The sequence below is a fragment of the Paroedura picta genome, chromosome 7 (assembly GCF_049243985.1).
Source record: "Paroedura picta isolate Pp20150507F chromosome 7, Ppicta_v3.0, whole genome shotgun sequence".
In the NCBI taxonomy this organism is placed as follows: Eukaryota; Metazoa; Chordata; class Lepidosauria; order Squamata; family Gekkonidae; genus Paroedura; species Paroedura picta.
This window is the reverse complement of record NC_135375.1, coordinates 86,938,602-86,953,955: the sequence shown is the minus strand read 5'-3', so window position 1 is coordinate 86,953,955 and position 15,354 is coordinate 86,938,602. Positions and strand designations below refer to the sequence as shown.

Below are 15,354 nucleotides of genomic sequence, written 5' to 3'. Positions count from 1 at the left end.
TACCCCTCTTTGCTTATTTTAACTCTGCCAACACTAATCATACAAATTACTGAGCTACTGACATGGGACACTGTACACATTTGGGCAGCTCAATTCAAAGCAAGACTTAGACAGCAAGTCTTATATGTACATGAAGAAACAAATGTACTGAATTATATGAATGTCTCATATTATATCCCTCTATAATTCAACTGGCAGCTGCCTTTGAGATGGGGGTACTTACCCCAGCCGAGCACTCCCAAGCCATTAATCATGGTGGTGTGGGAATCAGTGCCCACTACACTGTCTGGGTAGTAATATCTCTTCTGATCAAAGACCACTCTGGCCAAGTACTCTAAATTCACTTGATGGACAATCCCAGAGCCTGGGGGAATAATCCTCATGTTCTGGAAGGCCTTGGAGCCCCACTGAAACACAAAAGGAAAAAGGGAGACATGAAAATGCACAGCCCACAGCCAACTAATCAGTGCTTTCCTTGCGCAACTGTGAAAATTATGCCCTGTCAGACAGTGATGGGGTATGAAAAATCACAGAAACACATGAAATTGCCTTCTACTGAGCTTGACTAGTGATCTGTCAAAGCCATTATTGTTCACTGGCAGTGGCTTTCACTCCAGTAACTACTAGAGTACTTAAAAAAAAACCTGGAGTCAGAACCTGGGACTGTCTGTCAGTCCCAGAACACAATCCTCTTCCATTGAGCTGCAGCCCTGAGTCAAGATGCTAAGGTTCTTTCCTGGCTCCGCCCTCCAGATTATGCCTATTCAAGACCCTTCCCGAAGGCCAGTAAGTTTGGAACAAAATGCAGACAACCCTTGATGCCACCTAGTCATTCTAGCTCTGTATGCAAAAAGCCGAATGTTCCTTCCTATACCTTCAAGAACTCAAATCTTTCTTTGTTCCTTTCAAACTCCAGATCTTGATTCTTCTGTAAACTGTCTGGCCTGCAAAAATAAAACACACAACAACAACAAAACAAGTATGGGTATCAGAGTGACAACAGCTTCAACAGGATCTAGCACAAAAGCCAACGTGTGTGGGCAAAAAAATGAAATTACTTTGCATCTGGGTGCTAGAAACAAGCTATGGAGAGAGCTTAAGGAGCTTTCTCAGTAATTCCTACTGTCTGGCTCAAGGACTAAATCTCCACTGAAAGCAGGTATACTGGCAGAGTCTAGCCTCAACATCAAAAGAATGGAAAGTTTTCTAAACCATCAATTATAAGCAATAAGTATTCTGCTGGGTGGGGGGGGGGGTGAGGAAGCAATGCTTCTGCTGATCTGTAAAAATCTGTTAAGTGCTTTCAAAAACATGCCACACATTTTCTATCAGAAGCAGTGATGTTATCTTTCTCCACTTGCATGAAGCAACAAGCAGCAGCCGTTATGGCCCAGAATGTGCCTCAAAGATATAACCTGCTTTGTATGCAGAAGGTCCCAGGCTCAGTCCCCAACATCTCCAGGGGAAAGGGTTGTGTAGAAGGTGAGGCAAAAGACCTTTTACTGGAGACCCTAGGGAGGACATGGTCAAGGCAGGCAGCACCCGGGAGACTTGGTATAGGTCCCACTTGGAATAGGCAACACAAAAGAAAGGGTAACCCAAAATGGCATTGTATATATTAAAAGAAGCATATATTAAAAGGATGGAGCAAAATATATCTTTAATGTTCCAGTGTACTTAAATAGTTAAGTAAAAAAGAGGCCTGTGCAGTACGCATTACAAATAATGCCATATGCTCCTAGTGGTGCTGACTGTAAACCATAAGCCACTGAAATTCAATCAGATGCATTTCGGCCATAAAAGCCTTCTTACAGTGGTCACAATTTAGTGACATGCATGCTATATGAAGCCATTTGTTATTGCGCTAAAGCTTTTAAAGTCATGTGGGTGCATTCCTGTGGCACAAAACGACTCTGTGGGAGTATCACAGTTAGCTATTGATCTTTATAGCCACCCCCAAGGGAATGTGAGAGGATATACAAATATTGAGTACAGAGGTTTCCTATCAACCTGTGATGCTCATGTGTGTACTGCAATGGCAAATTAAGAAACAGTGTAAGACAGCTTTATGACATTTAAAAAAGAAATTACTGGCTAATTTCTTTTCAGTCATCCTTGGTGAGCCATTGTCAGAGTTTTGTCCAGTACAGCCCCCACAGATAAGAAAAACAACGGTGAAAGTGAAGTACGCACACTATCTAAAGGGCAGATTGGGCTTACATACGGGAACTGTTGGCTTCTCTTCCTCTTGACTAGCAGACCAGTTACCACTATGACTCTCAAAAAGCTTGAAACTTGTTGGTCTCTCGAGTTGAGCTGCACTCATATCTATCTAGTTTACTGTGAACCAATATGGCTACCCTCTGAGACCATCTGAACTTCAAAGGAACACTAAAGAGGCAAGTCTTTGATAGAGTTAATCCTCAATACCTGTGTCTGTGTGAAGCTACTGCATTTCTGTGGGTGGGGAGGTGGCAAGAGCTGAATTAGAAGTGTTATCACAAATGGCTCCCCTTGCTTTCTTTGGGATCACTGTTTGCTATCCCAGCTTCACTAATCTTCAGCATCTTTAGGTAAAGGCCTAGATCAGGGGCAAATCAAAATCACTTAATGCAAGAGGAGGTGAGGGACTGTGGCAAGGTGGAAGAGCATCTGCTCTGCATGCAGAAGGTCTCAGGTTCAATCCCCAGCATCTCTAGTTAGAAGGACCAAGTAGTAGGTGATGTGAAAGACCTCTCTGCCCGAGACCTTGGAGAGCTTCTGCCAATCTGTCGACAGTACTGACCCTGATGGACCAATTTATCTGATTCAGTATAAGGCATCTCCATGTGTGTTCATGTTAGAGTTCAAAGAATATGTTTCTGTCACGCTTGAGGCAAGAGCTACAACTTACCTCCTGTTAAAGTCCACCTGGATGGAATGGTCAATGACTAAATCAGCAGGACAAACAGGGTTGATTTTTTCTGGATTTCCTCCGAGTACTTTCACCGCATCACGCATAGCAGCAAAATCAACCACTGCAGGGACTCCCCTGTAACGGAAAAGTACAACAAAGGGAGGGAGGTTTATAAGCTGCAGCCATTGTTAGGAGGCAATCCTGATTTACAATTCAGATCTTACATCAAACCACAAAACAGTAGTGGTTATGGAAGGCCAAAATATGTAGATGTCTGGGATGCTGGAGGGACACTGTTATGAGGTTCCATTCTTTAAAGCCAAAGTCAGAACAGGTTAAAAAGAAAAAGACAGATTGTGACAATACAGCCTGGAGTGTGGACAGCTTGTGTGTACATAAGCTCCATGCACAAAGAAAAACGAACAAACAGGCTGGAAAGGTGGGCTCAAGCTACGCTTTTATTACGCCTTGTTTATAATGTTAAGATAAGATATAACCAAAGATTTCTCTAATTCTCATTTTGCTCTTTTAAAGGATGGGTTTCTCTTTTATGTCTCTGTCTAGTAAAAACAATAAGAGCCTCTTGTGGCGCAGAGTGGTAAGGCAGCAGTCTGAAAGCTCTGCCCATGAGGCTGGGAGTTCAATCCCAGCAGCCAGCTCAAGGTTGACTCAGCCTTCCATCCTTCCGAGGTCAGTAAAATGAGTACCCAGCTGGGGGGGGGGGGGTAAACGGTAATGACTGGGGAAGGCACTGGCAAACCATCCTGTATTGAGTCTGCCATGAAAACGCTAGAGGGCATCACCCCAAGGGTCAGACATGACCCGGTGCTTGCATAGGGGATACCTTTACCTTTACCTAGTAAAAACAGGTACCCTTTTGTAACTTCAGCCCTTGCAGTTGTTTTATTTATTTCATGTATTTATTTCTTAGATTTTTAGCCCATCGCTCTCCAGACACTCATGATGTGGCACAGGACAGTGCTTCAGCAGGAGGACAGGAAGTGAACTGACCTTGTGTGCGTGACCAAGACCTGGGTGCGGGGCAGTGAAACGGTCGCCTTAAAAGAACTTGCCCCCCAGGTTTTACGGTCCTCCACCAACCCTAGGTCCATAGTAGGGAAGGGGTGGTGGTGATCTTGGTCTGGGGGGCTTTCTCCTACAGGGCGCTCCTGGCTCCTGACAACGGGGAGTGGAGTGTGTCGGTATTGGGTTGGATTCGGTTGAGAGCTTGGCCATCTGGTTGATATACCGCCCACCCAACGCGCCACCAGATGCCCTGCCGAGCCTGCTGGAGGTGGCGGTCGCCTGGGCTTTGCAGTTCCCCAGGCTTATAATCTCAGGGGACTTCAATGTTCATGAAGACGCGCTGTCCTTGGGACTTGGCTCGGACCTAGTGTCGTCGATGGCTGATTGTCAGTCTGGCGGCAAGAGACCAATTGCGAACCGCGCAGAGCTTGCCTCCGGACTGACGAAGCGTCTCCCAATCTGCCCCCTCCAATGTCTGCTGCATTTGACTGACCGCCGCCATTTCCTCCCTCACCGCCGAGCAGCGAGGTAGGTGGTGGCCAGCCCGGAGACAGAAGAGGAGGTGGCGCCGCCGGCCCAGCCTGTTCCCATGGCGGGGGGGGGGGAGAAAAAGCCTCCCCAGGGCCCGTGGTGGCCGATCGAGGGCTCAGCGAGCCCGCAATTGCCCTCTCTGGTCCCCGGGGAGGCTTTTTCCATGGAGGGGGGAGTTTGGGGGGGCCCAGCCTTCCCACCTGCCCGGGCAGCGCTGCCAGGGCGGTTGGGAATGGCTAGCACCTGCTGTATTTTTTAAATAGTGGGCTTAATTACTAGTATGCATATATAGTTATTCATGACTCAAGGTACTGATGCTTACCTTTAAGGCACTAAAGGTCTGGGACCTGCACCACCTTCTCCCTTATGGCCCCCAGAGAAATCCACATTCCAGCACTCAAAAGCTGTTCACAATCCCTGACCTCAGAGAAGTCAAAATGGCCTCAACCAGAGCCAAGGCCTTCTCTGCCCTGACACCAGCCTGATGGAATGCTCTTTCGTACAGGATCAAGGCCCTGAGGGACTTAAAACAGGGCCTGCAAGACAGAGCTGTTACTCCAGGGTAATTGTGGAGGCCCATAGAATACCATCAACAACTGGCCTCCCTACACAGGGAACAATATTTGTACACCATACATTGAACAACAACACAGCACCTCCCTCCTCCTCCCTCCCATTAGAGAAAAGGCAGTGAGTCTTAGGTTTTAATGCCACCTGGATGTTAGTATTTAGATGTTTCAATCTTTTTATTGTATTGACTGTATTGTGAACTGCCCTGATCTCTTGGGGAAGGATGACACAAAAATCTGGAAAAAAAAATAAACAGACATGTTCTGCCTTTCTTATAAAATAAAAACAACACACCTAAGGCAGGTTGAAAAAAACAAACCAAAGGGAGTTCAAATGATATACAATTAATCACTGCCAATTAAAGCAATAAAATCAGGCAATTAAGAAATGGTAATATACTTGTAAAGGAAGCAGCTGCCTTCAGCACATACATTATTAGAATGGATAATCGGGATGAACAACTTGCTGCCTAAGGGATCATTACGTCACACCTGAACTGGTAAGAAGGCAGCTATGGCTCAGTGGCAGTGTTTCTACTTGGCATGAAGAAGGTCCCAGATTCAACCTCTAGCATCTCCAGTAAGGTCGACAGCTCTGGGTCGAGAAATACCTGGAGATGTTGGGAACTGAGCCTGGGAAAGGAAGGGCTTGTAAGAATGGAATGGCCTCATCAGGGCATGATGACATGGAATCCAACCACCACAGCAGCCATTTTCTCCAGGGAGACTCATCTTGGTCATCTGGAGATCTCCAGGTGATACCTCTCCAGTTGAAAGGATTGGGCAGAGGTGATATGAAAGATCTTCACCTAAAACTTTGGAAAATTACTGCCAATCTGAATAGACAACACTGATCTTAACGAACTAATGGACTGACTCAACATAAGAAGACTTCATGTGACAACAAAATATTTGATTAAAATACAGATGACCCATCATTGTGTGGCCCTAGTAGGAACTCATTTTATGGGTTTGCTATAGACTCTCCTCTCAGAACAGGTCAAATTTGATATTCAAGTTTCTATTTAAAAGTATTTTGAAGCAAGAACTGGTTGCCATGACATAAATGGAACAGAATCTAGATTATAAATTTTCATTGGTGGAACGTGCCCCTAAACGTGCCTTGGTGGTGGTACGTGCCCTAAAGTCACAGCTGACCTATGGTGATCCCATAGGGTTTTCAAGGTCACAGATGAACAAGGCCTGCCTTTGCACAGCAACTCAGGGCTTCCTTGGCCTCCCATCCAAGTATTAACCAGGGCTAAGGCCTCTTAGCTTCTGTGATCTGATGAAACCAGGCCAGCCTGCAGCCTGTTCTTTCTGGGTTTAGCAATAGCCAAACAAAACTCTTGTAGGGGAGGCAATGTGTGGCTATAAATCACCTCTGCTAGGATTGGCTAAGGCAGTCTACACCCATCTGGAAAAGTTTCAAAATGATTTACTTAACTTAGAAAAGTTAAGCTATTGATTTCCTTAAGACCACACAACAAGATAAAGCCAGGCTTGGAAACAAAAGCCCCAAATCTTGGCAGTCTCTGTCCTGTCTTCCAACACTACAGTAGTTATAATTCCCTTTAGCCGTAAGAAATAAACTTGCAAATAACTTCGAAAATAAACAGGTTTCGCCGTCTTTGTTCTGTCCCAAACTGCAAGGATCAGGTTTTCACTGTGCAGCATTTTAAAAGAAGATAATATTTAAAGTTCAGTGTTTACAAGAACTAGTGGTAAAGTTTCCCTAAACTGTATCACTTCTTGTTGCAAGGATTTTGTTGTGTATAGAAGCATGCATGTGTATCTGTATCAAGGAGAGCACTACATGTTTCAACGCTGTTCTATCAATAACAACAAAAAGGTCTCCCTGTATGCTAAAAACTGATACACAGTAAGTCAAAAAGGCAGGGTGAATCGTTCTTCCTGACCTGCGCACTTTCCACATGTAGCAATATTTACTACATGCAGCAGACAACTCCCACCCCATTTAAAGCCTGAATTGGTACAATCCCGGATAAAAGATTACCATTTGATTGTGCTGATTGGATGAACTAATCAAATTCTAGAGTTTTATATTTGGGGGCAGCATCTTGGATGACCAGGGTGGTGTAGTGGTTGAAGAGCGGTCCAACTGTAATCTGGCAAGCCAGGTTTGATTCCCCGCTCCTCTACATGAAGCCAGCTGGGAGACCCTGGGCTTGTCACAGTTCTCTTAGAGCTGTTCTCACAAAGCCCTCCTCTTAGAGCTCTCTCAGCCCCAGGTATCTCACAGGCTGTATGTTGGGAGGAGAGGAAAGGAAAGGTGCATGCAACTTCTTTTAGACATCTTTGCATAGTGAAAAAGAGGGTATAAAAAACTAGCTTTTCTTCTGCATGCCCTAACACAATTCAGGATAGGAAAAATATTTTCCCTATATCAAACAGAAGCGAATACTGAAAAAGGGAGGGAATTGGTTTTGTAGTACAATAAGCTTCAACAGAGACATCCGGGACAGGGCAAGGAGTGCGGGGAACACTGGTTATAATTGAGATGCTTGCATACCCGTATTGCTCGATCTGCTGGCAGCGTTTGACGTGGTTGACCATGAGTTATTGGCCCACTGCCTTGCTGAAGCAGTGATTCAGGGAACAGCACTTCAGTGGCTGTGCTCTTTTTTCCAACATTGGACACAAAGGGTGACAGTGGGGGAGATTCTGCTGTGCCCATATAGACTCCCTTGTGGGGTCCCACAGGGTGTGATACTCTCCCCGATGCTATTTAACATCTTTATGCACCCTCTAGACAGCTGGTCTGGAACTATAGGCAGGGTTGCCATCAATATGCAGATGACACCCAGCTCTATCTCCTCATGGACGGCCAACCAGACTTCCCCCTTGGATGCATTTGCCAGATGTTTGGAAGCCACTGCTGGATGGTTAGAGCAGAGCGGCCTGAAAATCAGCCACTCCAAAAGTGCTTGAGCAGGAAAGGGGCAGGACAGGAAGTGCATCTTTGCGGGGTCTCAACTTAACACCTCACCCACAGCAAGGAATTTGGGAGTGATTCTTGATGGCTCCCTATCAATGGAGGCACGGGTCACCGGAGTAGCATGCATGGTGTTTTACCACCTTTGGCAGGCATAGCTACTGCCCCCGGACAGTTTGGCCACAATGATCCATGTGATGGTCACCTCTAGATTTGACTTCTGCCACTCGCTCTATGCTGGCCTACTCTTGTCCTTGACTTGGAAACTCCAGCTGGTTTAGAACGCAACAACTAGGATCCTCACTGGTTCATCTTGGAGTACCTGACGGCCTTTGAAGGCAGAAACTATAGCCCTCCACTTACTCCTTTTAAGTTTTCAAGGATGAATGGTAGATAGTTTGGTGAGTGAAGCATGATAGTGGAGTCACATGACATTTAGGGAGTCTGTGCCCAAAGCAGAACCTCCTGTTCATTTCTTTGCTGTTTTCAAGTGCTTCTCTGGCTCAGGTAAAGCACAATCCTTCCCTCCCACCACCCCATGCTGTTGGGAAGGTGAAATGGGCAGATGCCTTTGGATGTGGAACCCCTTTAAAAATCTTGTTCCTTTTCCCCATCTTGCCATCACTGTATTTCCTTGGCTGAGCTATAGTATTCCAGGGTCCAAAACCAGCAGAACATTATAGGAAGAGGACTTGGGGAAATTAATATATTTAATCTGAATGGAATTGACATCTTTGTGGGAAATGATAGGTTTCTAGTTGGGCCCTGAATTAATTTGTGTCTGGCACTCTGACTTGTCAGCAATTCAGGCTGGTTGCAGTGAACTCTTGAACTTTTTCAACTCAGAACAGCAGTAAATGGCTTAACCGACTGGTTGTGTTTTGGTAATGTTACTTCAGCTGAGTGGGACAAGACAATTTTCAGGATTTGCCAAACCTGCCATTATGGGATTCTTCCTTGGTCAGCCTCTACATATTTTCACTGATGGAAATTGATTTGTTTCATGGCTGGAAATGCCACTATAAAGGCTAAGCAATGAGAACCCTTGAATGTCCTTATCTACAAGGAATGTAAGATAGGTTGGGATAATTATAGAGGCCTCAATTATGACGAAAACATTTCAGATTTCTTGTGTATGGTAGGAATGAGATACAGAAGCCAATAAAAGATTGGTCAGTCTTTATGACAATCATCCAGTGGTCCATTCCTGGAGCGTGTATGTGTGCTTTCACTGAGTTGTAAGTTCTCTCCAAAATCCAGGCTCAAGAACCAGGAACTCCTCAAAGCTGCATGTGAAAAGAAGTTAATAAGAATAAGGTCCAGTTCCAGTATACATGCATGGACCTCTTTAAATACTTGTCATTTACTTTGACCAGTGAATGTTAAGCTTCCAGATGCCATTTGGGAAGGACGAACAAGAGGTGTGACAAAATGGCTACTAGAGTGAGTTAGCATCTCTGGGCCTAAACTGCAAGAAATATACAAGAAGCACTTTGGTTTTTTTCATTAAAGGATGGGTCAATTCTTTGGGGAGGAGAGGCATCTCTAGCTCTAACACCCCGTGAGAGGACTTTGGTCTATGCTGATCTTTATACAGTTATGTGGGAACAGCAGAAGCATATTACTACATTTCATTTTAAACAACTAATGTGCATTCTGATATTCTAATTAATGTGCATTACGAATACAAGACATGCTGACTGGCCCAAGCCTTGAGTTAAGAGTTACCGTATTTGCTGGCGTATAAGACTACTTTCCCCCCCTGAAAAACATGCCTCCAAGTGGGGGGGTCGTCCTATACGCCAGGTGCACTTCAGTACTGTAATGTAATGTAACAAACTCTATATTTAGAGTGGAAATGTTGGGGGGTCGTCTTATACGCCCAGTCGTCTTATATGCTAGCAAATAGTACTTGTAGAAATGAGTTTCCACTCCTGAATACCACTGAATGTACCGGCATCAAAAAGATTCTCTGCCATCCTCGAGGTCTAAAGTTCAAAGAACAGCAAACTCTGGATTCAAATGACGTACAACGAGTTACTTTTTCACCTGAAGGTCTGTTTATCTAACCCAAAACAGGTAACAGACTCCACACAAAATAACCAATTTCTTAGCTTTAGATTTGCATTTTGTCAAATATTACCTGCTGTTACCACAAGCCTCCGATCTCATAAACCTAACTCTTCTATTGACTTCAATATGTTGGAACAAGCAAGCTGACAGGACTCCATAATTCCATCTCCCTCAGGTACTACAAGCAAAACACACTAAAAAAAACATTGCCCGGGATCCGGAACTGGCTTGTTTCAAAGCCATCAACAAGAGAAATTCAGAACACACACAAAAAATCTCAGGATCATTTTGATTTCTGATAAAAAGCACTTTAATTTTTAGTTTATTATTTCCTCAAGTGTTTGATTACTTTTAGATCTGCTAACTTGGTCTAGATGAAATTTGTACCTTTAAAACTGGGCTTTGCATTTTTTGTTTTTGGAAAATATATCAATAAGAGCATTACAATGCAGGTCCAACATCAAAAGTGGCACCTTTGTCAAATTCTTTTTGCTAAAATTTATCCTGATGCCAGATTCTCCTCATGCTTTACAATTCCCCATCACCAGTATCTTATGATGGGCAGTGGGAAACAAGGCAACAGGCACCATGATGAAATCAGAATATGGAATAAATTTTACTACACATTGGAGAGAGGAAGCAGTGGGGAGAAGAACACATCAGAGATATCATTTTTGTTTTAGGTTACGCCTTTAAGAAGCAGCCTCCCCAGCCCGATTTTCTAAATGCAATTTTTAAAAGCATATTCATATGCTTTGAGTTTTTACAAATGTTGTTTACTTAAAGACTTTGAATGCAGCAAGTAGTAGGTTAGAGATAACTATGGGAAATGTTATGGTTTCCTTTGGCTCAGATTAATATGTATTGTTCTGATCTATGAAGATATGATTTGAAAGGCAAAAACAAACAAAGATGCATTTAATTTAAAAAAGAAAAACATGTAATGGAGAGGTTAGGAACACAAGAAAAGTTCATGATCAGCAGGCCGTCAATTAGCAATGTGGTCTGTCAAGTAACCTCACTGCTGTAAAACAAAGCATGATCAAACCCTTCTTAATCGCATTTTAATTTAATTTATTTACTACACAGATTGAAAGCGGCAGCCTACTGTTTTTAGGGATGTTCAATCCAACTATACTCTGACTCTGGCAAGGAAACACACTCAGCTGGGCCGAGAGGGGAGGACTTATAAATCCAATTTTAAATAAACTAATAGAGTTATAAAACACACACCCATCTCTACCTAATTCTGTTGTCCCCTTCTCACCCCCCCCACAAAAAACAACCAACACAAGAACACACACACACACAAACAAACAATATAGCATTGCTACTTATTGTAGGATCCAGCTTAGTCTGGTCTGAATCAGCGCAGTAACAGAAAGGCCTGATTTGAGATCACACTGAAAAGGATTGTTTTCCATGGGCACTTCCCTTGAATGATTGCTCTTACTGTCCTGCAACACCACCCCTCAGTACATAGCTTCCAATGAAAAATGCTCAGCTAGTCAGCTTTGACCCAGGCTAAGAAGTTATGTGACAGTTCCTGCTGCATTCAGTGTGCATTGGCTCACAGCATGGTACTGCAACTGGCCATTGAAATGCAGCTGGGATGTTATGCTGAAACCCATTTGAGACCTAGGCTACCAGCCACAGGGTCTCCTTGGTGTGTGCTGCTGGAGCATTAGCAGGATGAAAATTGTCTCAGGAGACATCTTCTGCAGACAAGAATTGTGTAATTCAGACTTGTTTATCAAATTCTCCCTGAATACATCACTGCAAGTCATTTTACATGCCCTACTCCTCACAAAACTGTTGAAATTCAATAAACGATATTTCCCAGATTAAAACCCCCCAACCGACCAACGTTCCATCACTTACGTAAAGTCTTGCAGGATGACTCGAGCAGGCTTAAATGGCACTTCAATGACTTTGTGCTGCATTGTGTTCCAATTCAGAATGTTTTCTACGTCACCCTCTTTTACGAGGAACTCATCACAGTTGCGGACTGCTGACTCCAGCAAGACTCTGATAGAAAAAGGCAAGCGTTCTAGAGAAATGGAATAAAGACATAATGAAAATAAGTTGCTCCACTGCACAATATGCAATAATGGGGTCAATTCCCCAAGAAGAATTGTATTTTTGCAGCAATTCAAAATGGAACTTGAGAGGTACGTTGAAACAGGGTTGGATCTCAGAAGATGTCCACGCATGCAACCGTCCTAGTGCAAGTGGAAGCTCTGAAATTAGACTATCTGTGCTATGTGAAAGTGATTGTACCCATCCTGTCTTTTCTGCATACATAAGCCAGAGCGCAAGGCATGTCTTCCGATAATTTCCAAAGCAAATTAAGTGGAATCATATGAACCATCTGTTGTGCATGTCATTACTACTTGGGCACACTATCTTTTCATTACAAATGATACGGAAGGGCTGTGTGTTACTACAGCCCTTGTGCTACTGCTTGTGTAAGCAGAACTGCACTAAATACATTTTCTTTCCTATTCATACATCTCTAAATACAACCCCATAGCTTCTTATTACACCTGGACCATATAAGAAGAATTGGTTCTTATATTCTGCTTTTCTCTCCCCGAATGAGTCTCAAAGTGTCTTACAGTTGCCTTCCCTTTCCTCTCCCCACAACAGACATCCTGTGAGGTGGGTGAGGCTGAGAGTGCCCTGATATAACTGCTTAATAAGAACAGCTTTATCAGTGCCGTGGCGAGCCCAAGGTCACCCAGCTGGCTGTATGTGGGGGAGCGCAGAATTGAACCCATTTTACCAGATTAGAAGTCCGCATTCCTAACCACTACACCAATATATTTTATTCTCCAGTCTGTGGTTTGAGATCATGGTTTGTACCTGCTCAGTTAGGACCCAAAATGGATTTTAGAGGTAATGCCAGATAGTGTTTTGGAGCAAATGCAGAAGTCTTCCATTTCTGAGTTACGTGCAAGGCGAGGGCAGAGACAATGCATAAGGCCATGGATTTTCAGTAAGTGTTCCTATAGTGACATGGTTTGTTGTCATGCCTGAAAGTGGTCATAAAATGTAAAGGGGAATTCTCTTTCTCTGTCTCTCATAACTTAAGAGCACCACTTAACAGTTCCGTTATAAATTAAATTTTATCAAGATATTACAAAAAGAATTATTCCATGAAATATTCCCCACCCCTCATTATTCCACTAGTTTGGTGTAGTGGTTAAGACTGGCAGCTTCTACTCTGGCAAGCCAGGTTTGACTCGCTGCTCCTCCACATGCAGCCAAACTGGGTCATCGTGGGCCAGTCACAGAGCTGTTCTCACAGAGCAGTTCTATCAGGGCTCTCTCAGCCCCCTTGGAGAATGGTGCTCACAAGAACCACATGTGGCTCCTGAAGTATTATCATTGCTACAGCACACTGACAGAACATTACCCACCAATGTACGGATGCCTCTCTGTTGTAGCAAAACTAACTGCAGTTAAAATAAAGCAGAATGTTTTTGCATTATGTCTGAACTGAGCCACAGTTCTGAAGCAAACTGACACACTGAGTAGCCGACATACCATATCTCGGGTCACCCAAGTGGTTCAAATTGAAGAATTTCTTCTCCGGCTGGCTGGCATCCAGCGGCTCCACAATCCGGGAAAAGGGGTTAGTCATGGCTGAAAGATCTTGACGTGTCTGTGAACACACGGTAGAGTCATACTTGATTGGTCTTTATATTACTTTTTTTAAAGCCGCTTTTAATTCACAATACGCTTTGTCTTTGCTAGTTCTATTTACAACGCAAAAGTTGCTTTGAAGTCAAGCTGTGCTCCAGCCATCAAGAGCACTGGGGGAAGCAAGATCTAAGAACCATTAAAAATGAGTGAGAAGCTCATGTTAAAAGTGATAACTGGACTGCCAATGGAACTCTAGCTAAACCTTGCAAAAACAACAACAACAACAACAACAACAGACCATGTGCCTTCCTCTAGAACCAGATCTGCCACTCATTTTCGTGAGCTAATTCCATGAACAGAAAGAGGGGAAGCCTTGCCAGTCTTACCAACAGCTTTGAACAGGAGAGTGGACACTGTTTATGGTACCCATAAAGGCCCATTTTACTGCACACACACACACAGTTTTCCACACTCGTCTCATTTTATGCCTTCTGCCATACCACATGCCGTTAGTCTGGTTGTTATCCAAACATGAATAATATACAGACTACGAAACCCTGAAGTTTAAGACACAGAATCCATCAAGCAAGAAGCTTGGAGGCCTTTGGCTACCCTCCCTCATCCACTGCTGAGGTTTTAAGCAGTTTAGCCTGAAGTAGTTGGCTACGAGGTAGCAGCAGACCACAAGGACCTTTCACCTGCAGATGTTCCTCTAATGCAGTGGTCCCCAACTTTTTTATCACTGGGGACCAGTCAACACTTGACAATAATACTGAGGCCCGGGGGGGGGGGTAGTCTTTTGCCGAGGGATGTTGCCGCTGCCTGAGCCCCTGCTCTGCTTGCTTTCCCGCCAGCGCCCCTGACTTCCCGCCGCCCACTGGGGGGCGCTGCCAGCAGCAGCTGCGCAGTGCCATGCTGAGGGGGAGCCCCAGCCATGGTGGCCGCTAGAGAGCACCAAAGGTTAGCCGGTGGCAGAGTGGCAGGGCAGCCCCTGAGGCAGCAGCCGGAGAGGAGGATGAGGAGGAGCTAAGGACCAGTACCGACCGATCGACGGACCGGTACTGGTCTCCAGACCGAGGGTTGGGGACAGCTGCTCTAACGTACTCTACAAGCTTTAAACATCAAATGCCCAATATTTTATTGCTGGTTTACTTGAACATTAGACGGAGTGGGCAAGTAAAGTGCTGCTGAGTTAAGAGCCTGTTGAGGAATTGGCACTCTCAAAATTTTGCTTCCACACATAGAAGGACAGCAGGCACACTTAACAGTTCGGTCCCATCATCTATGCATATGAAACGGTTAAGAAACACTCCACAGTCACTGCCTTGTAGCCATTTTTGTTTTGGTTGTCAAGATGTAGCTGGCTTATGGTGACTCCCTTAGGGTTTCCAAGACAAGAAGTGTTCAGAGATGGTTTGCTGTTGCTTTCCTCTGTGCAGCAGCCCTGGGCAGCTATGAATACAAACCCTCACCATATGTTCACACACGGAAGTGCTGCTTGGTAATGTGGCACCTCCACAGGTGCAAGGCCCAGCTGCAAGCTGAGTCGCAGCCATGATTTCCCAAGCTATGTATGTGCATGGAAGCAAGTGTCTGACCCTATCTCCTTCCCCTCTGCATTAGACTCTGGAAGGCAGAAGGGCTAAAATCACAAC

General features: G+C 44.4%; 1 protein-coding gene across 2 annotated transcripts in view; it reads right to left on the bottom strand.

Moving 5' to 3' along the window:
* ACO1 (aconitase 1) overlaps nt 1–15,354 on the bottom strand; it is a 59,170-nt gene that overhangs the window by 32,498 nt on the left and 11,318 nt on the right. The window contains exons 2-6 of one of the 2 annotated variants that reach the window (XM_077345271.1): nt 13,601–13,718; nt 11,933–12,101; nt 2,894–3,031; nt 875–944; nt 224–407 (exon numbers count right to left, since the gene is read on the bottom strand). In XM_077345271.1, coding sequence (XP_077201386.1) covers nt 224–407; nt 875–944; nt 2,894–3,031; nt 11,933–12,101; nt 13,601–13,697 — 658 coding nt within the window. In that variant the 5' untranslated portion in view covers nt 13,698–13,718. Of the gene's footprint in view, nt 1–223; nt 408–874; nt 945–2,893; nt 3,032–11,932; nt 12,102–13,600; nt 13,719–15,354 lie in introns of those variants that run through there. The other variant, XM_077345272.1, reaches the window with a different exon arrangement.